This window comes from Giraffa tippelskirchi, chromosome 9, assembly GCF_054371585.1.
Source record: "Giraffa tippelskirchi isolate mGirTip1 chromosome 9, T2T-mGirTip1v1.2.pri, whole genome shotgun sequence".
NCBI classification, from domain to species: domain Eukaryota; kingdom Metazoa; phylum Chordata; class Mammalia; order Artiodactyla; family Giraffidae; genus Giraffa; species Giraffa tippelskirchi.
The window spans coordinates 10349585-10371555 of record NC_137283.1 but is presented as its reverse complement, the minus strand read 5'-3'; the positions used below and the strand labels follow the sequence as shown (position 1 = coordinate 10371555).

At 40.2% G+C, this 21971-nt stretch overlaps 1 protein-coding gene and 1 pseudogene across 7 annotated transcripts in view; one reads left to right on the top strand and one right to left on the bottom strand.

The window, feature by feature from the left end:
• Positions 1-16625, bottom strand: part of GOLGA4 (golgin A4) — a 111163-nt gene extending 94538 nt beyond the window's left edge. For 4 of the 6 annotated variants that reach the window (XM_081527235.1, XM_081527237.1, XM_081527238.1 and 1 more), the window contains exon 1: positions 16081-16625. In XM_081527235.1, coding sequence (XP_081383361.1) covers positions 16081-16350 — 270 coding nt within the window. In that variant the 5' untranslated portion in view covers positions 16351-16625. The remainder of the gene's footprint in view (positions 1-16080) is intronic. The other 2 variants (XR_014064601.1, XM_081527240.1) reach the window with 1 other exon arrangement.
• Positions 16351-16991, top strand: LOC145521020 (uncharacterized; annotated as a pseudogene). The gene has a single exon (XR_014064986.1). The product of XR_014064986.1 is annotated as an uncharacterized LOC145521020 (transcript).
• The last annotated feature ends 4980 nt before the right edge of the window (positions 16992-21971 follow it).

The window sequence follows — 21971 nt, the reverse complement described above, 5'->3', positions numbered from 1 at the left end:
AGTAAAAGGAGAAAAGAGCAAATACATGAAAAACAGAAAAAGGTAAGTGAAACATCATCAACTAGCAGACCCAAGCGGTACTGGGTCCTTGGTCTGATTCTGCCACCAACTTGAACTATGACCTTCACTAAATTAACTTTTTGAGTGCTAAAATAAACCTCAAAATAAGGTTGTGATGATAAAATTATTTCATTAAGGGAGACTGAAACCAGGTAAGAAGTATATGAAAACTTTCTATACTATCTTTGCAGCTTTCCTGTAAATCAAAACTATTGAAAGTTCATTAAAAATAAGTTTGTCAAGTCAACTGTGAAAGTGCCTTCCAGCTCTAATATTCAATATAGTGAACTGTGGAGGTAAATATGTCTCTAGTCAAGGGTCTTACTTTGAGGATACTGTGCACACCACAGCCCAGTACTGAGATGCCAGTCCATTAGTTCTGTGAAGGACTGCATGACTTCTACAATCCTTAGTACAAAAACCCGTAGAATAAATTAAAATAAGAAGCTCCAAACTGAAACTAGAGCCTGAGGTCCACTCTAAGGTGAGCTAAAAACAGTCCTAAAATATAAATATAAAACCTAAAATATAAAACCAACACTCCAAGATGCCTCTCATCCATAACAAGATAGGCCTTAACTCAACTACACAAAAAAATAACATCTTGACGTCTTACCCTTTTGTAGTCTGTACACAACTACTACATAAATAAAAGGCAGTTAGTAAATATTTGTTAAAATACATGAATGAACAAATGGAACGTCCGTCTGTCAAGTCAGCGTGTGCTGCTGAGTCTATGCTGGAACAGAGAGGTCACAAGAAACAGTGTCCACACATACACACACAGATATGTACATATTCAGTGTACAATTAAGTCTAACATTTCTAATCAACACGAACGTTCAGTAAATGGTGCTGGGACAAACGGCCATCCGTACGGGGGAACAAAATCAGTCAGACCTTTCCTTCATACTTAAGCTATATTAAAGATTTAAATGATTTTTGGGACTTCCCTGGTGGTCCAAAGGTTAAAATTCCTCACTTCCACTGCAGGGAAACGCAAATTCCGCAGTCCCCTAGTTGGGGAACTAAGAGCTGAATAAAACAGATTTTTATGTCAGAAGCAGAAATCAAAAGGAATAGTTTAATTGAGAGGAGGGGAAAACATCAACAAAATGTGACAAAAGTTAAATAAACTTTTTTTCTAAAAAGCTCTTATAAGTACTTATAAGCACGGAACTCCAAAAACTCACCAACCTAGTCTTCTCTTCATCTAGGGCAGGTGACCTGAGCTCCCCAACATACCCACATGAGACTCTGGGTCATATATGGGCGGTATGAGAAAACAGACATGCAAAATTAATAAAGCTCGTCAGCTGGTTAGCGTGGAGACACAGAGCTTCCTGCAGTCACACACAAGAGCTGTGCATGCGAGATGCAATGTGCCAAACTGAGGCGGCTGCAACATTCTTAGTGGCGTCCCCCAGCTTGGCTGAGCAGAGCCATCAGCCCAGACTTTCAGGCCCTCCTTAAAATTCTGTAAGTCACCAACTATTTATTCATTAACAGATCCCTTTTCTGCTTAACTAGCTGGACTGAGTTCTGTTGCTTACAACTGAGAATTCCAGCACACACATACCTTCTAAAAGATGAACCAGAAAAATCAACACATGATAGAAGGAATGAGCTATGTGCAGAAGTTACCTTAAGGGACTCAACCAAGACAAAAAACAGGAAGAGTAAGGCCTCAAAATTTTAAACAACAAAATAGTTGAATGTGAAATAAAGTTGAAGCCTTATCAATGTTTTAGAAGGCAAAGGAGAAAAGGCAAGAAGAGATAAGAAAGCCTTCCTAAGTGATCAATGCGAAGAAATAGAGGAAAACAATAGAATGGGAAAGTCTAGAGATCTCTTCAAGAAAATCAGATATACCAACGGAATATTTCATGCAAAGATGGGCACAATAAAAGACAGAAGTGGTATGGACCTAACAGAAGCAGAAGATATTAAGAAGAGGTGGCAAGAACACACAGAAGAACTATACAAAAAAGATCTTCATGACCCAGATAATCACGATGGTGTGATCACCAACCTAGAGCCAGACATCCTGGAATGTGAAGTCAAGTGGGCCTTAGGAAGCGTCACTATGAACAAAGCTAGTCTGAGGTGATGGAATTCCAGTTGAGTTATTTCAAATACTAAAAGATGATGCTGTGAAAGTGCTGCACTCATTACGCCAGCAAATTTGGAAAACTCAGCAGTGGCCACAGGACTGGAAAAGGTTAGTTTTTATTCCAATCCCAAAGAAAGGCAATGCCAAACAATGCTCAAACTACCGCACAATTGCACTCATCTCACACGCTAGCAAAGTAATGCTCAAACTTCTCCAAGCCAGGCTTCAGCAGTACATGAACCATGAACTTCCAGATGTTCAAGGAATTTAGAAATTGGGAGAGGACTTAGAAAAGGGAGAGGAACCAGAGATCAAATTGCCAACATCCGTTGGATCATCAAAAAAGCAAGAGAGTTTCAGAAAAATATCTACTTCTGCTTTATTGACTATGCCAAAGCTTATTGTATGGACCACAACAAACTCTGGAAAATGCTTCGAGTTGGGAATACCAGACCACCTGACCTGCCTTTTGAGAAATCTGTATGCAGGTCACTAAGCAACAGTTAGAACTGGACATGGAACAAAGCAGACTGGTTCCAAATTGGGAAAAGAGTGCGTCAAGGATGTATATTGTCACCCTGCTTACTTAACTTATATGCAGAGTACATCATGAGAAACACTAGACTGGATGAAGCACAAGCTGGAATCAAGACTGACAGGAGAAATATCAATAACCTCGGATATGCAGATGACACCACCCTTATGGCAGAAACAGAAGAACTAAAGAGCCTCTTGATGAAAGTGAAAGAGAAGAGTGAAAAAGTTGGCTTGAAACTCAACATTCAGAAAACTAAGATCATGGCATCTGGTCCCATCACTTCATGGCAAATAGATGGGGAAACAGTGGGAATAGTGACAGACTTTATTTTCTTGGGCTCCAAAATCACTGTGGATGGTGACTGCAGCCATGAAATTACAAGACGCTTGCTCCTTGAAAGAAGAGTTATGACCAACCTAGACAGCATATTCAAAAGCAGAGACATTACTTTGCCAACAAAGGTCCGTCTAGTCAAGGCTATGGTTTTTCCAGCAGTCATGTATGGATGTGAGAGTTGGACCATAAAGAAGGCTGAGTGTCAAAGAATTGATGCTTTTGAACTGTGGTGTTGGAGAAGACTCTTGAGAGTCCCTTGGACTGCAAGGAGATCCAACCAGTCCATCCTACAGGAAATCAGTCCTGAATATTCATTGGAAGGACTGATGCTGAAGCTGAAACTCCAATACTTTGGCCACCTTATGCGGAGAACCAACTCATTTGAAAAGACCCTGACACTGGGAAAGATTGAAGGCGGGAGGAGAAAGGGACAACAGAAGATGAGATGGTTGGATGGCATCACCAACTCAATGGACGTGAGTTTGAGTAAACTCTGGGACTGGTGATGGACAGGGAGGCCTGGCGTGCTGCAGTCCATGGAGTCGCAAAGAGTTGGACACAACTGAGCAACTGAACTGCAATGAGAAAACTTTGTGCTTGCGTGTGCTTAGTCACTCAGTCATGTCCAACTCTCTGTGGCCCATGGACTATAACCCTGCCAGGCTCCTCTGTCCATAGAATTTTCCAGGCAAGAATACTGGAACGGGTTGCCATTTCCTTCTCCAGGGGATCTTCCTGAACCAGGGATCCAACCCATATTTCTTGTGTTTCTGGCACTGGCAGGTAGATTCTTTACCACCACCACCACCACCTGGGAAGCCCCCAAAAAATGTAGGACTAGAAGCCAACATTGTGTTTAGAAAATGGGAAAGGAAAGTAGTCACTGGACAGTGTTTATCTAGGACTGAAACTAAATCACAAATACTCAGAACACTTCAGAAATAACTCTCACTGAGGCTGAGGGAAATGTCATAACCCTTCCCACCCAGAGCCATGAATTTCAACCCACAGCAGCTTCAACGACTCTAGATGTTCAAACACTACCAACATGACTGGGAGAAGCTGCATTTGTATCTCCTTTTATATGGTTATATGTAGTATCTCCTTTAATAAAAGGGCTACTGAGAGGGCAAAAGTTAGAAAAGTAATTAGTTTTACTAGGACACGGGAAGTAACTCTTAGCCAACCCTCTCTGCCATGATTCCAACATCTCCAAAAAACTAGGGGTGGGGGGTAATAATTCAGCTTTCCAAATACCCAGAGGCCAAGAAAGGGCTACTCCAGACGAGGACCTCCAAATCACTTGAAAAGTGCACCTCTACTGTGAAACTTTTTAATTGGCACTATGTTTTCTCATATGAGCCTAATCTTTAACTGGAGCCTCATCAGCTCTGGAAAGATGAGCAAAATCAAAATTTGGGGTTTATGAAGTTAAAGTATAGATTCTAAGACACACTGCCCTTAGAAAAGTAGTACCACATGGCCAAGCTTGGCCTGATGGTTTGTAGGTCTTCCTCTGGAGTTGCAAAAGTAAGAATCACATGAGGGAATGAATATGACTGCAAAGTATGAAAATATAAAAAAAAAAAACAAAGTAACTGTACTTGAGTATTTATCCCAAAGTCTTGCATCTTTAACAGCTATCCTCACTTTAAAATATAGAGGGATTTACATTCCTTCAAACTAAATTTGGTCTAACTAATTCTCACAGCCATGAGAAATCTGAAGACAGATTCCTAAGCTATTTTTCAAGAAACCTGATGGTTATATCCAGGCTCACAATATTTTTATTGCCAACTGATTATTTATTGACCATAGCCCTCAACTTCATTATAAGAAAAAAAAATTTTAGTCACCATGGTTCTCAGAATTCGAAGATGACCCAAAATCACCCTCGCCTTGCAAATACGAGATATCATTGCCCTGATGATCTTACCTTTCAGAGCAAAAAGGAATTTGCAGGTATATTTAAGATTACTACTCAGCTAAGTTAACTCAGAGAAAGGAGACTATCTGAATGGGACCAACCTAATCACACAAGCCCTTCAAATGAGTCCAGAGTGCAGCAGTGGGGGCAGAAAGCAGAGAGAGGTACTCCTGCAATCCTGAAAGACAGCAAAGGCCTGTGAGGGTCAAGTGGTGAGGAACTGTGGGCAGCGCTACGAGCAGAAGACAGTAAGAAGTTAGGACCTTTGTCCCACAACCACAAAGGACTAAATTCTACCACAACCACATGAGCAGGGATGAGGATCCTCATTGCCAGATGAGAACACAATTTGGACAACGACGTGATCTTAGTCTCGTGAGACCCCGAGCACAGAAGCCATGCCATGCCGGACTTCTGACACACAGACTGTGAACAGCAGCTGGGTTGTTACGCAGGAAGGCTGTGCTGATGTTATTCAGCATCAGGAAACTAATGCGGTCACCGTTAGGGACAGTGAGCCCTGAACACCGTGACTTTTCATTACCACTCAAGACACTGCTCAGACGTCACTCTGATCCCCTCACCCTCTCACCACCTCTCATCTTCGTGGTTCAGAGACCACATCTTCCCTTCAAGGCAAAAGTGACACCAGCACAGCACCTTAGCAGGTTCCGTGAAATGAAGCATCCTATAGGAACAAATGCTTTCAAATACCTTCTCTTTTGATTCTCACAAGCCATCTGAAAGGTAAGGAGGACAGTTATCCCCAATTTCCTGACAAGAAAGTGAAAAGCTGAGCATGTTATGTGGCTGGATCAGGGTGCACACTGCAAGAGCTGGGCTAGCACGCAGGTTTTCTGAGTACCTCATTCGCTTCCCCAGTACTCTCTGGATCACTGTTTCTTAAATTTTTTTCACTGGGACCAGCAGTTAAACAATAACATTCTTTTTGCACATACACTTCTAAAACAAAAGTTTTACAGAATCTTAATCTTTACAACATAAGGTGCCACATTTTGACCCAAAATATTCCTTCATTAAAAAAAAAAAAAAAAAAAAAACACATGTAAACCCATGGCTGATTCTTGTCAATGTATGGCAAAAACTATTACAATATTGTAAAGTAATTATCCCCCAAGTAAAATAAATAAATTTATTAAAAAAAAAAAAAAAAAAGTTGATCCCAATGCACAGATTCCACAACCCACCCGAACTGCTTTCAGCATGCCATGCTATCTACATAAGAACAATGTTGATAAACATAGCTGCTAACCCTTGAATCTCGATTACATCAGATGTATCTAATATATTTTAACTATACCAAAAAATCAGACATCGAAAAGCATTAATCTTAGGCTGAGCAGCACACTCTGAAGATAACAACACAAATTTTAGATATTCGTGTTACTGAGAAATTCTATGTTAGTCAAAAGTATGTTAATCAAAGTTTATTCCATTGGGGCTCTATTATCTGAGAGTTTTCCTATAAAGAGCTACTGTATTCAAGACTGCTGAATTGTCAGATAGATACAGATATCTAAAGTTATAAATTCAAGATGGTTAAATCTTACTGATACCTGAAGGGGTTTGGTGATAACAATAAGGTTTAATCATTTTGAATCTACACCTTTCTGAAATCAACTAATTCTAGTTTTCAAAGATTAAAGGGAAATTGAACTTAATTTAACATTTTTTAGGTCGGCTGTCATTCCTGTGAGTACACTACTTGTAGTATATCTTCTCCATCTGTTTTAGCCTGCTACTAGTTTAGAAACTAGACAGCTACATCTAATAGAACTGCAGACAAAATAAACATGAGGAAATTCTAAATGAGGGATTTTTTTAACCTGTCCTTATGAATAACTTACATTAACTATGGAATATGAAGTTCAGTTCAGTCGCTCAGTCGTGTCCGACTCGTGTCCGACTCTTTGTGACCCCATGAATCGCAGCACGCTAGGCCTCCCTGTCCATCACCAACTCCCAGTGACATTAAAATTTTGGCTGCCCAGAGGCATTTCGACACTACTTACTTCTCAAATTATTCCCCAAGTAGATGAATGGTATTCTTACACAAGCCTAACATCTGGCTTCATTTCTCCCTGCCACACCCACAAGTAACCAATCACAGCAAGGACACAGCCATAGACTCCTCCTCATCACATACTCCTTTGAAAGTCTCTGCCAATCTATCTGACACCCCAGCTATAAAGGAATGGCCAAAGTCACCTGGAGTTAATAAGTCACATAAACCTTTATCCACTAGTTACCAAAATTATTAGAACTTTCCATCATGTCTTTAGTCAAGTACCTTCTACATCCTGATGTCTAAACACTAGTGCCGGAAATGAAATATTGCTGCTTATGTTATAAATGTTCAACTCTCAAAAACAGCCCTTTAATATAGTGAGGTCCACTCATTCAAAAGTAATTTAAGGAGACTTCTAGTTAAAAATACGGTAGGTGGACCAAAGTTTCTTATTTTTCTCTCCCTTGAAAACAGTTGGGCCTTCCCTGGTGTCTCAGTCAGTAAAGAATCCACCTATAATGCAGGAGACCTGGATTCAATCCTGGGTCAGGAAGGTTCCCTGGAGAAGGAAATGGCAACCCACTCCAGTATGCTTGCCATGGGAAATCCCATGGACAGAAGAGAAGAGCCTGGAGGGCTACAGTCCATGGGGTTGCAAGAGTTGGACATGACTTAGCAACTAAATCACCACCCAAAGAGTTAAATTTCAACCAATTTTCAGAAGACTGGGTGTAAATGAAAGAATACTAAAGCGACAGTACAGCTGAGGACACTACAACCCCATGGAGAAGGGAACAGTGATAAGAAGTAAGCCTATTTTCATCTCCAGAGCCCTAAAAAGATTTAAGACTTCAAAGTTATAATGCAAGTTATAATGAAGTTAAGAGGCAGGACCAAAATCAGAAAAATTGGTTGAAAGATCCCCATGTCCGTTGTCCCACCTTACATAGCCTCTGAAAAACCAAAGGTTTATTTTTCTGGAGCCATTGAGGCTCCAAACTGGATGAAACCAAGCACAGTAAGACAGGAGTGAAGGGCAAAGTGTGTGACTAAACCTAGAGGGATTAATTACGTGACATTCTGCACAGTGAACAGTAGAACCTCCAGCACACTGCTTCCGAAGCAGCTAGGCTTATAACCTGGCACCCCCTGCCCAAAAAACAAAAGGCTTCACTGGAGAAATCAAATGACATCTTAAAGATCTCAGGTGATCAAGAGGTCCATATTTCTCCCAATAATAAAACCAATTTGCAGCCTATCACCCAGCAGGGAGTCCCAGTGTTGATCACATGATACCTCCAGATAGCATCAGATTTTTAGTGTCTCACCTTTAAATATGGATACCCCAGAGCAGTCAGTAAAGAAAACTTCCAATGTAAGAGCCAACGACAACAAAATACACACACACACACACACACACACACACACACACACACACACACAAATTAAAAGAAAACTTCAAAACAAAAGAAAAAAATCAGAGCTATAAAAGAGGTATCAGAGGACTTCTCTGCTGGTCCAGTGACTGGGACTCCACACTCCCAATTAAAGGGACCCAAGTTTGATCCCTGGTCAGAGAACTAGATCCCACATGCTGCAATTAAAGATCCCACATGCCACATGTAAGACCTGGTGCAGCCAAAATAACAAATTTTTTTTAAATGTTAAAGATATATCAGTATAGCAAGAGCAATGCTATGAAAAAGCAAAAGACAGTAAGAAATAGCCTTTGGAAAATTTAAAAACAGAGTAGGAAAAATTAAAAATTCAATTGAAAACTAACATTGTAGATTAACTATACTTCAAAAAATAAAGAAAACAAAAACAAAAAACTCATTGAAGAGTTAGATAAATTGAAGCAAACTCTCAAAAATAGGACAAAAAAGGAACTTCCCTGTGGTCCAGTGGTGAGACCCCACACTTTCACTGCAAATAGAACAAAAAATAAACAAATAAATTAAAATAGACCATGAAGGGTAAAAAATAATAAATAAGAGAATCTATCCTGAAGGTACAAAAAGTAACTGGTCTTCCAGAATAGAAGAGAAAAAACAAAGGAGAGGGAATTATCAAAGAAATAATATCTAAAAGTTTCCAAGAATTTAAGCACAGGAGTCACCATACTTAGTGAAGCACAATGCAAAAATAAATCTACACAAAAGCATGTTCACCGTAAAATTTCAGAAAACAAGAGAAGATCCTAAAGTCTCCAGAAAGAACACAGAGGACAGAACTGGGAGGCTGGAGTAGACTGTGTGTTTTGTTTTGTTTTAGCATAGTAGTCTTTTAGCAGTACTTTATTTTTTAAAACTACAGAATGTATTACTCCGATAAAAATAAAAGTAAAATTTCATTTTAAATTTTTATTTAAAAATCATGAGTACGTAGTATATACAGTAAAAGGTATCCCATATAATTTAAAAGCATAACACAAGATTAAAAGATAATCTATTTCTCATCCTAAATCTCATCCAACAGTTGATAACAAATCATAAGTGAACTGATGTTATTCCCAACATTTTAGACACTAGCTATTGTTAACATCGTCCATGCTAACTTAGTCAAGTAATTCTATAAAATAAATAAAATAGAAAAATCAGACATCTTTACTAATGTAAGAAATATGCATTTGTTAAGAATTCATAATTTAAAAGACAAATATTTAAGATAAATGCATGTTTATGCAAAGAGTGGTAATTAGGTTTCCAGTACAAGAATGCAGGCTGAACACTGTTTACTTCTCTTCTTCCAAAAACCCACTGAAATGAGGTTTAAAAAAAAAAAGTAGAAAAGCAGATAAACTAAAACTCTAGAACAAGAGAGGGAAAATCATAAGTAAAAAGAAAACAAATTTTTGAAGAATAAAGGCAAAAGGATTCAAATTGGTGGGGAAGTCAGGGCAATGGCGCCATAACTCCAAACATATACAGAAGGCGGCTCTGGGAGAGGCAAAAGATACTTATTGCAACAGGGGGGAAAAATCAGTTTTATACACTGGAACGGGAGATTACTACTCTCAGGAACGTGTCTCAGGTCTGTGAAACAAACAGGTACATGGGGTCAGCCTCCTTCCACCCAAACACTTCTCCAGACAAAAGAAACAGCGAAATACAATGAGTATCACCTTGGAGGAGTTAGCGCTCCAATTGCAGATGCTGGCACCATAAAGCCGCAGGGTAACAACACACCCCAGTTTCACCACAGCAATCCCACTCCTGCCCAGTCCACGTCAGCGTAAGTTTCAAGATAATCACCATTGTCCCCATTCATTAAGAATGTTTGGATAATAAATCACCCACCTGGTCTTCATAAATATAAACGAACAACTAATAACAACAAGACATTTTTCTCAAAAAAAGAAAAACAATATGATCAATATGAATACATACAAGTATAACAACCTAGAACAATCTGATAAATCAAGGAACAGACTTTAAATATGTATGTATATATAATACATAACATCCTGGGAGAGTTTTGAGAAGCTCTAGTTTCCATTAAACCACAAGCTGCTGCTAAAAAAAAAAACTAAAAGTACCGTGGTTAAGAGAATGGGCTTTAGAGCAAGACAGCCTGGGTTCATATCTCAGCTTTATCACTGAGTTGTGTGGTAATAGCTCTCTACACATTCAAGTTACTTAACCTCCCTTGGCCTCAATTTCTTATCTGTAAAATGAGGATAATACAAATCCATACCTTTTATTATTTCATGTATTAATTTAGATAATACATGCAATGCACGAAGAAAACATCTAGGTAAAAATAACTACCTAATGTTGACTAGTGTTAATTTGTGGAAATTAAATGTGATGACTAGAATAAATTCAATAGAAGCAGCTGAAATAAAAATTTGAAATCTTTCAAAGCAATAGAATAAACAGGAAAAAGGAATATATCAAAAAAGGGGAAAAGGATATACAGAGAATTTATTTAGAAAGATTAATAAGATTTAAAAAAGAAAGAAAAGGGGGGGACTAAAAAAAAAAAAGCAAAGAAGAAAACTAGAAGTTTTTTCGCATCAAGGAAAAAGAAAAGATTCAAAGATCAAGTTAACCACCAATACAGAAAAGAACAAGTTTGAATTAGACTTTTCATTTGCACACAGTATGCTAGAAGATAAGGGAGAAATAAAGCCAACACCCTGAGGGAAATTTTTCAACCTAGAATTTTAAAGCTAGTCAAGTAAATGTTTATGTAAATGAAAACGTCTTCCTAATATTTTGTGATTTAGGAGGTAAAGAAACTAAATGATTAGTTAAAATCCTGTATTTTTAAAGGTCCTTAAAGGACCTTTATCAACACATTAACTGAAGTTCTACATCAAAGTTTCCAGCCTTGCTTTCTCACCTGGACCCAGGAGGATGCTTCTGAATTTGCTCACAGCTTTAGTGGGATGTAAAGTTACATATAATTTGCATCTATGTCTTAAGGTCTTTGAATATCACAATAAGCTCAAGAGACAAAGCTTCTCTTGAAGAAGGAATTCATGGGGCCTGGACTCCATCTTAGGCCAGTTCCTGCTGATCATGTTCGGCCACCTCTCGAATGGACTCTGAACTCTGTGCTTAGTGCCTGTGGAAACGACAATAGAAGGACAAGACCCCCTCCGGACAGGGGAATCTTGAAGATTGTATTCAGGTTACTCATCACCTAAGGGAAAACATACACTAATCCCCCTACCTCCGGACAAGTCATAGATTTTTTTCTGTCACCTCGGGCTTATTGGTAATTGATTGTTTGAACATGGGGTTATTGTGATTGTATTTACCTTTCCTTTGTTTATGTAAGTCACAAAGAAATTGGGGTGGTGGGTTCAAACACGTACACATGGGGTATAAAAGATTTTCACAAATGCTGGTCGGGGTCCTTGGCTAAGAGGAGACTCTGCCTTGGGCCCGCCGGTGTAATAAACTGTACTTCACTATCTGCATTGTCCTTCTGAGTGAGCTTGTTTCCCGGAGCGCGTGGCTATAACACTCTCAGAAGTTTTTCCTCCAGTTTTTCCTATCAAACTAAGAAGCAGATGAAAGAACTTTGTACGGCCCTTACCCTATTCAAGTTTCGCACAGATTTTTTACATCACATAAACAAGAACTGTTCTATTACTTAAAATATAAGAACTTAATGTATATTCTACATAAAGCAATAGAAATAGCCACTATACACTCCCTGATCAAAATACAGATTTATAAACACTCAAGACACTCTGATTCTTCTGATCTAAATGTTTCTCTCCGGGAGCTACGCTTTTTAGATCGAGGATAATTATTTTGCCAAGTGACATTTATAAAAAGACTATGTCCCTTCAGAAAGGGACTCTTTTCTCTGTTTGTGAAAATTTTTTTTATTCCTATTACACAAACTATTATTTTGAGACCCCACTCTAAAAAGTTATAATCCTGCAAGTTTGGGGTGAGCCCACATTGTTTTGTTTTGTTTTTTATTGTAGTAAAGTATATGCAACATAAAAGTTACCATTTTAAACATTTGCAGGTGGACAGTTCAGTGGTATTAATTATACTCACATTGTTGAGCAACCATCACCTCTATCCATCTACAGAACTTCTTCATCCTCCCAAATTGAAACTCTATCTTCACTAAACGATAATTCATTTCCCCCTCCTCTCTTCAGCCACAGACAACCACCGTTCTATTTTCTGCCTCTATGATCTTGACTAATCTAGGTACCTCACACAAGTGGAATCACATAATAGTTCATTTGTGCTAGTGCTTTTTATAATTTTTAAGTTTTAGTAATATCTGAAAAGGGCTGCAAATGTTAAAGAAATATTTTTTTATTCACAGTACTATATACATCCTAAGAAATTAGAAAGTATCGTACATTACTCTTTAATAATTTTTATCAAATTTATTCTAAGGATTTTAAAAATCTAAGTATAGATATTTGTTGTTAAAAAATTAAGTGCAACTTGATTTGAAATTGTTAAATTTTATTTTTAAAGTCAGAATTGACCAAATGTTTACTTAAAATAGTATTTGCTAAAGAAGAGTTCAAATAATCTCAGCTCCAAAGAGAAGTGACTGGGGACTACAAAACGGTGTCTTGCTTTTATTGAATGCTTTCAAAAACTGAAGGAACCCCAAAGTATTAATATCACAAACACTATCGTTATTACTAGTACTGAAAAGTTTTGCAAGTATTGTGATGTAAAAGGTTCATTTATCCCAGAATCATCAACACCTGACGACTCACTATATTTGAAACAGACCTGTCAAGCAATCTCACCTCTGGAAATCAAGCTAAGAACCAGGAAATACGTACACAAGGGCCTCCAAAATCCAAAACAAATGTCTCAATTTGTATTAATGCACTAAAATGCATTCAAGAATCCCTTAAGTACTTGCCCTTATTTTACACAAAATTTTAGAAATTCAGGGTCTTGTCTTTATTTAAAGCCCAAAGCAATTCAAAACCTGGGAGAAAATAAACATTGGGCAGATAGCAAGGTAGGCTACAAAGTAATCAGTAAAACTAGACCAAGAACAAACAAATAAATCCTCCTGAACAGGTAAAAGCAAACTGTCTTTCACACCCCATTAAATTCCTGAGGGTATGGCACCCTCAACACAAAATAACAAGAGGTAGTATTATACAAACTCAGGATCCTTTGCATGAGAAAACAAGGACATGTTTTATCTGTTACAAAAGGATTATCCCACCCAAAAATATTTGTTTTGTTTAATTCATGCTTGAAAGAAATCCTTAACTCTAAAAATAATAGTCCAGAATTTCTCAACTTGAAGGTTTCTGAATAGTTAAGGGTCAAGACAAGGAACAGAATCAAGTTTCTATCAGCAATTGATCACTAACAATTTACTTTTGCATTCTGGATAAATATATATATATATACCCACTACATATACATATATATATCCACTATATATACACATATATATACCCACTATATATATACATATATATATCCACTATATATATACATATATATACCCACTATATATATACATATATATATCCAATATATATATACAGTCATCAAAGAGGATTGTTTTAAATCTTCTGTACACAAAGTGCTAGTACTTGCTCCACACACTGTCTTACCAGAGGCATCAACCCATAGGGATTGGGAACCCTAATGCATTACCTGTTAACTAGCTCTTTTACCATGATTCTAAAGACAACCTCAGGTTTCCCAAGTGGTTCAGAAGGTAAAGAATCTGCCTGCCAAAACAGTAGACACAGATTCAATCCCTGGGTTGGGAAGATCCCCTGGAGAAGGAAAAGACAACCCACTCCAGTATTCTTGCCTGTAAAATCCCATGGACAGAGGAGCCTGGCAAGCTACAGTCCACAGGGACGCAAACAAGTGGGACAGGACTTAGCGACTGAACAACAACAAAGACAACCTCGCTTCGTTAAAGATCGATAGTAATTCTTTTTCATGAAAACAGATAACATTTACAAATAAAAAGCCAGCAGCTTGGAGCATATCCTTCTTAAGCTATTTTCACTATGCCATACTTTCCCCACAAAACTGGGATCACACTTTACATGCTGTTTGCCAATCTGTCTTTTAATACAAGTTAGAGCCTACTTCTCTGTGGGCTCTAACGCTAGCTGTCTGACATTAGGCAAGTTACTTAATCTCTCTGAACCCCATTCCAGGTATGAGAGATTCTAGATTTATGTGACAATGAAACAAAATAACCCAAGCCAAATACCTAGCACAGTAAGAACCTAATAAATGTTGGCGTTTTTTTAAGGCTGCATAATAACCAACTATATGACGTAACTTATCTAACCAATTCTCTACTGCTGAATATTTTTGGCCACATTTTACCTATTAAAAACAACACTGAAGTGAAATTCCATGTGGCTAACTCCTTAATACATCCTGAATTCTCTTAGAATTTTTAGAGCTGGCATCCTGGATCAGTGGCATAGAGTCCCTTACATTCACTGCCATGCCTGTTTCCCCACATTCCTCACCTCTACCTCATTATTTTTTCTTTCTTTCTTAAATTAAATGTTTTGTAAAATTTTAAAAGCTCACAGTAAATGTAATACATTTAGTAATGAAAGTCATATATTTGGTATCCAAATCTTAATCACTATTTACAATTCCCTTGGGAGAATGAACAAGCTTTCAGTACCATATTCTACTATACCTCAACCACTGTTTCACTCTACAGAAGCTTTAAATAAACTTCAATTTACAGTTTCAGAATAAATTCAATGCAACAGATGCTTAATTTAGTAGTTATTAGTCATTAGATTTTTAAAAGCTGTGTAAGATAAATGTTATGTTTAAAATGTTTTAGAAATGCCTGCCAAGTAGTCAAAACCCAGCTTTTCGTGTAGACACTCTAAATCTGTTGAGACTCAGAAAGGCTGGGAAGCAATTTAGCAGAAGCCCTCCTCCTTGCTGAAAGAACCACGTGCGGCCGGCACCAAAACACACATTCACAACCACTTAGGAGACTGTTTCTGCTTCTTTACATCAACACTACTAACGCGCCTCCTTTTTCCTGGAAACTGTCATCTCCTGAAGCAACAGCATTCGTGAAAAACAAACATTAACAAGACTCCTGCGGAAGCAGAGCCGAGCTGCGGACGCGCGCAAGCCCTGCCGGGCCCCACAGTGGCCGCCCCTCCGCCCGTCCCGGATCAACCCAGTTATGCGAAGGGACGAGCTCGTGACAGCCTCGGGCACTGGACGCCGGCCACGCCGCCACCTCTCTCGGGTCCAGCGCTTCTGCAAGCAGCCCGGCCAGGAATGGCTCGACCCCTGGCCCTCACGCCTGCACCAGGGTTTGGAATTAAGACTCCGTCACGGGCCAGGGGCCCCTCCGTACTCCGTCTCGGGTCGGGGATGAGAAGGGGGTCTTCAGTCCAAAGGTCAGATATTACGAGTGATCCTGGTTTTCCCGCCCTCACTCCTGAGTTGGGGGTCTCGGATGCCTGGGGGAAACCTTCTATATGGGTCAAAAATCATACAAGATCAGAGCTCCTCTCACTTATCCTCAGACCAGGTCGGGCATCAGGGGTAGATTAAGAGGTCAGGGGTCACGAACCCAACCAACGTCAACCTACTCACCAGAGCGGAGTTCTGGGATGGGGGACCCGGGTCAGGACTCACGCAGGACCTGGACCGCCCTGAGCTCATTCCCAGGGAGCGATCTGGGGGAAGCCTCTGGTAAGGAGTCAAGGATCTGGGCAGAACCTCCGCTCCCCTTTGCCCGCGAGCCAGTGTCAAGCGTTGTCGGGAACCAGGGCAGCGCGGCGGCCATAGTACCTGAGTAGAAGCCAGCGCCTGCTGGAGCTGCTGCTCCTCCTCTCTGATCTTTTGCTTCAGTTTCTTGAACATCGCGCAACGCGGGGTCCTGAGGTGGATGAGACCTGTGGGGGCGAGTGCTCAGAGAGACCCGGCCGCGGCGGCGGCGGCGGAGGCTTCTCTACACCACAGACCGCGGGGGCCGGGCCTCGCCGCCTCCTCCTCGGGCTCGCGGGCTGGTCGAGACACTCGTCCTGCGGGTGTCGGCGTCGCCGCCGCCGCGTCTCTCTCTTCTGGGTGCCACCGGTTGGCCTCGGCCCCCCATCCAGCCCCGGCGGCGGCGGCGGCGACAACGGCAGCAGGTGAGCAGTGTGAACAAGGCGCCTGCGCGGCCTACGTGGAGTTCGGCGAGGGAGCGCTACCGAGCGCCGGAGGGGACAAGCTGGAAGTCCGGCCCGCGCATGCGCGCTGCAGGGTCGCGCCCCGAAGGTGCGGGACTCCGCGCTGCCCACGCTCATCGCGCGTAGACGTGCCCTCGGAGCCCAGGCGGGGGGTGGTCTGAGCCCTGCACTGACCCGGGCTGCGTTGCAGCGAAGTCAGGTGGGGCGGGTGCTGCTTCTCTTGAGGACCGCAAGGCTGACTGTCCCACCGCAAAGAACCTGTTGTGTGAGTGTGAGAAGAGGGGATCCGGGGGACCTGCCGGGAACTGTGATTGACAGTGTACTTTTGTCCAGTATTTGTGGTTTGGATTTTCTGTCTTCAGTGTCTCGTATTCCTTCTGCTTCCCAGAGTGGCCCTTTTTTCCTTTGCTAGACTCTTCCAGGGGTCAAGAAGTGCCTGATAGGAAGCTCCCAGGGTTCATATGTTTTAGGCTGATATAGTTTGGACATTGCCTGCATATATATAAGCTTCCCAGGTGGCGCTACTGGTAAAGAACCCCGCTGCCAATGCAGGAGACTAAAAGCGCTTCCATTCCTGGGTCGGGGAGATTCCCTGGTGGGGGACATGGCAAACCACTCCAGTATTCTTTTTTTTTTTTTTTAGGTGCCTTTTTTTTTTTTTAATATTTGTTTCTTTGGCTATACCATGTCTTAGTTGCAGCATGAGAACTCTTAGTTGCAGTATGTGGGATCCAGTTCCCTGACCAGGGATCGAACCCCAGCCCCCTGAGTTAGGAGCATGGAGTCTTAGCCACTGGACCACCAGGGAAGTCCCTCCAGTATTCTTATCTTAAGAATCCCCTGGACAGAGGAGCCTGGCAGGCTAGTCCATAGGGTCGCAAAGAATCACGGCCGGAGTGACTTAGCGTATGCACGCGCACACACGTGATGTGCTTCGTTGGGTCAGTCGTGTCCAACCCTCTGCGACCGCATGGACAGAGCCGCCAGGTCTCCTGCATTGCAGACGGATTCTTCACTAGCTGAGCCACCAGGAAAGCCCAAGAATACTGGAGTGGGTAGCCTATCCCTTCCCCAGGGGAACTTCCCGACCCAGGAATCGAACTAGGGTCTCCTTCATTGCAGATGGATTCTATACCAGCTCAGCTACCCGGGAAGCCCCCACATACATACATACATACACACACACATATGTAATATATATCGTGAATTTGAGCGAACACCAGGAGATAGTGGAGGGAGAGGAGCCTGGCATGCTTCCGTCCATGAGGTCGCAAAGAGTCGGACACGACTTAGCAACTGAACAACAACAAATATATGTATTAAAATATATAAATTACTGAAATGGTGTATCTTCACATATTCCTTCAAAAATCTTTATCATTCTAAGTGCCAGGTCCTTGGTGACCTTTCCCAGTCCTTGACAGAACAAGTAGACAAAAAAACTGGTAACAATGTGGAGAAATTGGGTCAGCTAACTTTGCCTTATCTTTTTTTGAAAAGAGGGGAAAACTGCAAAATACACGTTCTTTTTGGATACATGTGGACCAGTCACCAAGATAGACCATGTGCTAATTCATAATACAGGTTTCAATTTCAAAGGATTAATATCATATGGTGTGTTCTCAGATCACAAAGTAATTAAATTAGAAATCAGTAGCAGAGATATCTAGAAAAATCCCCAAATGTTTGGAAATTATGCTCTGCACATCGAGATAGTTGATGGGCCAAAGAAGAAACCACAAGGAAATTAGAAAATATTTTAGAAGAATGAAAATGAGAACAAAGCTTACCAAAATTTGTGAGGTTCAACTAACTCAGTGCTTAAAAGAAAAATAACAGTATTAGGTGCTTTTATTAGAAAGGAAAAAAGATTGGAAATCAATAATCTACACTTCCACCTTAAGAAGTTTGTAAAAGAAAGAATTAAAATCAAAGTGAGTAAAAGGAATAAAATAAAAGATACTGAGCAAAACATTAATGAAATATAAAACAACAAAGAAGAAAACAACAAAACTAAAATTTGGTTCTTAAAAATGATTCATAACATTGGTAAGCCCCTAGTAAGACTCATGAAGAGAAAGGAAAATACTAGTTATCAATATAAGAAGTTAAAGAGTGCTTATCACCACAGATTCTACAGATATTATAAGGGAATACCTGACAAATTATCAAAACATAGATGTCCTTCAGTCAATGAATGGATAAACAAACTGTAGTACCTTCTCACCGTGGAATACTACTCTGACATCTAAAGGACAGAGCATTGATACGCGTAACAACCTGAATGGTTTTCCTTAAGTTTCACTAAGTGAAATAAATGAGACCCAAGAGAAGTCATACATATACATGATATACATGACAACCAAGATGGTTGTTCTCTTGCTGTCTGTACAGTACATGCCCTGCTCGACCAGTCCCTGTCACACCTACACCCTACTCACATGACTGACCTCCCCTCTTAATCACTGACTTGATGAGTAAATACCTGCATACTTGTCCTAGGGTCCAGCTAGCGGTTGTTCTCATCTCTAGATCAGAACCTCACCGCTAAGATAGTTTATCAAAGGGAGATGAGGAGCATGCTCCTCTACTGGTTTCCCTGATAACGATGAACCAACTGGAAGTCAATTCCCCCTATGACTGGTAACCTCCCTCTACTCCCCACCACCCCAATAGCGAAGACTAGTGCCATGTCCTGCTGTTCACTTCGGGGTGTCAATCCAAGAGCTTACTTCAGGCACATAAGAGCCCCCTTGCATTAAACCTATGATGTCTCTATTTTGCTGACTCCAGACTCTTTCTTTGGTCTTGAGAGTGGGCAGATACAAGGCTTGCAGGCCTGCGAGATGCAGCCCAACAGATTCTACTTACGACATTCTGAAAAGCCAAAGCTATAGGGAGGAAGGATAGATCTGTGGTTCTAGGAGTTTAGTAGGGCAGGACTGGGATGGGGTGGAAGTGGTACTAACTACAAAGGGGCAGGACAAGGGAATCTTTGGGATGATGAAACAGTTTGTATCATAACTATAGTGGTAGATGTACAACTTTGCGTGCATTTGTCAAAACTCAGAAAGCTATATACCACAAACACTCAACTTCAGTGTATGAAATTTTTTAATAAAAATTAAAAACCTGAGGCTCTCAATTTCACTGAAAGTAACACAGCTTGGATGTGGTAGAGGCAGCATCTGAACCCATAGCTTTCATGGCTCTAAAGCCCATGCCCATACCGCCACCCACACTGCCTCTGGATCCCTTACCACGGAGACATACACTCCCACTGACACTGATTATTCTATATTCTCCAATACTTTGCTCCAAAATGATCAACTGATTGATATCCAAGTGTCCTCAACAACATATATTCTTTCAAAATAAAAAGGAAATTTTATTTTGTACTTTGAGAGCACTTATCCACAAATGTGAAAGTGCTACAGCTGTGTTGTTCTTCACATACCAGATTTGTCAACATTTGTAAGGGGTAGGGAGTATATGTGTATATATGGGATACATATGTAGGGGATATATATGTATATAGCATATGAAAGTGAAAGTGTTAGTCACTCAGTCGTATCAGACCCTTTGTGACCCCATGGACTGTAGCCCAGGAGGCTCCTCTGTCCATGGGGTTCCCCAGGCAAGAATACTGAAATGGGTAGCCATTCCCTTCTGCAGGGGATCTTCCCAACCCAGGGACTGAACCCAGGTCTCCTGCATTGCCAGTAGATTCTTTACTGTCTGAGCCACCAGGGAAGCCCATATATAATATATATGCATACACATTTTGGCTGTAGCAAGTGAGAGATCTGGAGTGGACTGAAATACTTATATTCTTATACTGTTTTAATGAACTTCACTGGAACACTTTGAAATATATTGTGTTTTTAATATTTACTTTCAAAAGAATATCTTTTGGCTACATTAATTAAAGCTATATAGGCACTGCCCTGGCAGTCTAGTGGTTAAGACTCCGTACTTCCAAGGCAGAGGGCATAGGTTCAATCTCTGGTTGGGGAACTAAGATCCCACAAGCCATGTGGCATGGCCAAAAAAATTTTTTTTTAATTTAAGTTATAAAACAGTTGGAAGACCTCCCATCAAAGAAAGGTCTGCACATCAGTATCTAAACTTAGACTATGACTCTCCCAGGAATTTAGCTGACTCTCCCACGAGGCCTGTCCTTAAAGATTTTTTTTTTTTTGGTATCTTTGTTTTTCATTTAATTCCCATTGTAGGCAGAAGCTAGGACACTAAAGAAAACTGAAGGGCTGCATATTATAGCTATGGCATAAGGAAGAGCCAAAAAGTAACTTTCCCAGGGTCATATGATCTCAGAGACAGAACTGGAAACCTATCTCAGGCCTCTTGCCCTTTATCCTGGCCTCCAGCTATAACCTGTTTCACATTCCCTTCTCTTCTGGGACACACCCTGCTCAGTTTTTTAAAGTAGTTCAATTTAATTTTTAACACTTTTGTAATTGTTTACAAATGTTCTAGGACTGTTTACACAGCTGATAACAGTTCAATGAGAAGAATCCTTGGAAGGGAAAACCCAACACCGAGCTGAGTTAAAAAAAACCTTATTTCAAGAATGAGGCCTCTTGGTCACAGAGAAGGGCTGAGAGAATGAAGGTAAAGTGTCAAATTCCCTGCTCCTACTGAACAACTATGTGATAATCAGACTCCTAAGCAAACAAATTCAGTCCTGCAAACCTTTGAATCCTTACCTCATACTCAAGATACTGTGTGGGAGGAAGGGCCGGACAGTGTAATAAGAAAGCTCATAGTCAAATCACAGCTTTGCCACTTATTATTAACAGTTCTGTGATGAGGAGAAAATGACATGTCAGTTTCTTTATCTGTAAAATGAAGGTGCATCATTGTATCCATCATAAGTTTCCCATGAAGATTAAATGAGTACTTGGATAACAAGTTAGTATCTTGAAAAAAAAAAAGTCAGATTTATTCCTCACATCTGAAAAATGAAATTATTAAAATAGTAGAAGAAAACATGGGAGGATTTATTTTATAACCCTGGAGTGCTAAAGTCCTTCCTAAGTATAACACAAAATCCGGAAACCATTACAAAAAAGGTTTATTTACACGAAAGGTAATTTTCTAATTCTGCATGTCAAAAATGCTATAAAAATTTTTTAATGCTATAAAATAATGAAATATTGTATAATTAATTGCTCTATAGTAATGACATAACTATATGGATGGATATATAGTATAGCATGGATGAACCTTACATAATGTTGAGCCAAAGAAAGCAAAGAAAAGAATATATACTACATTATTTCATGTAGGCAA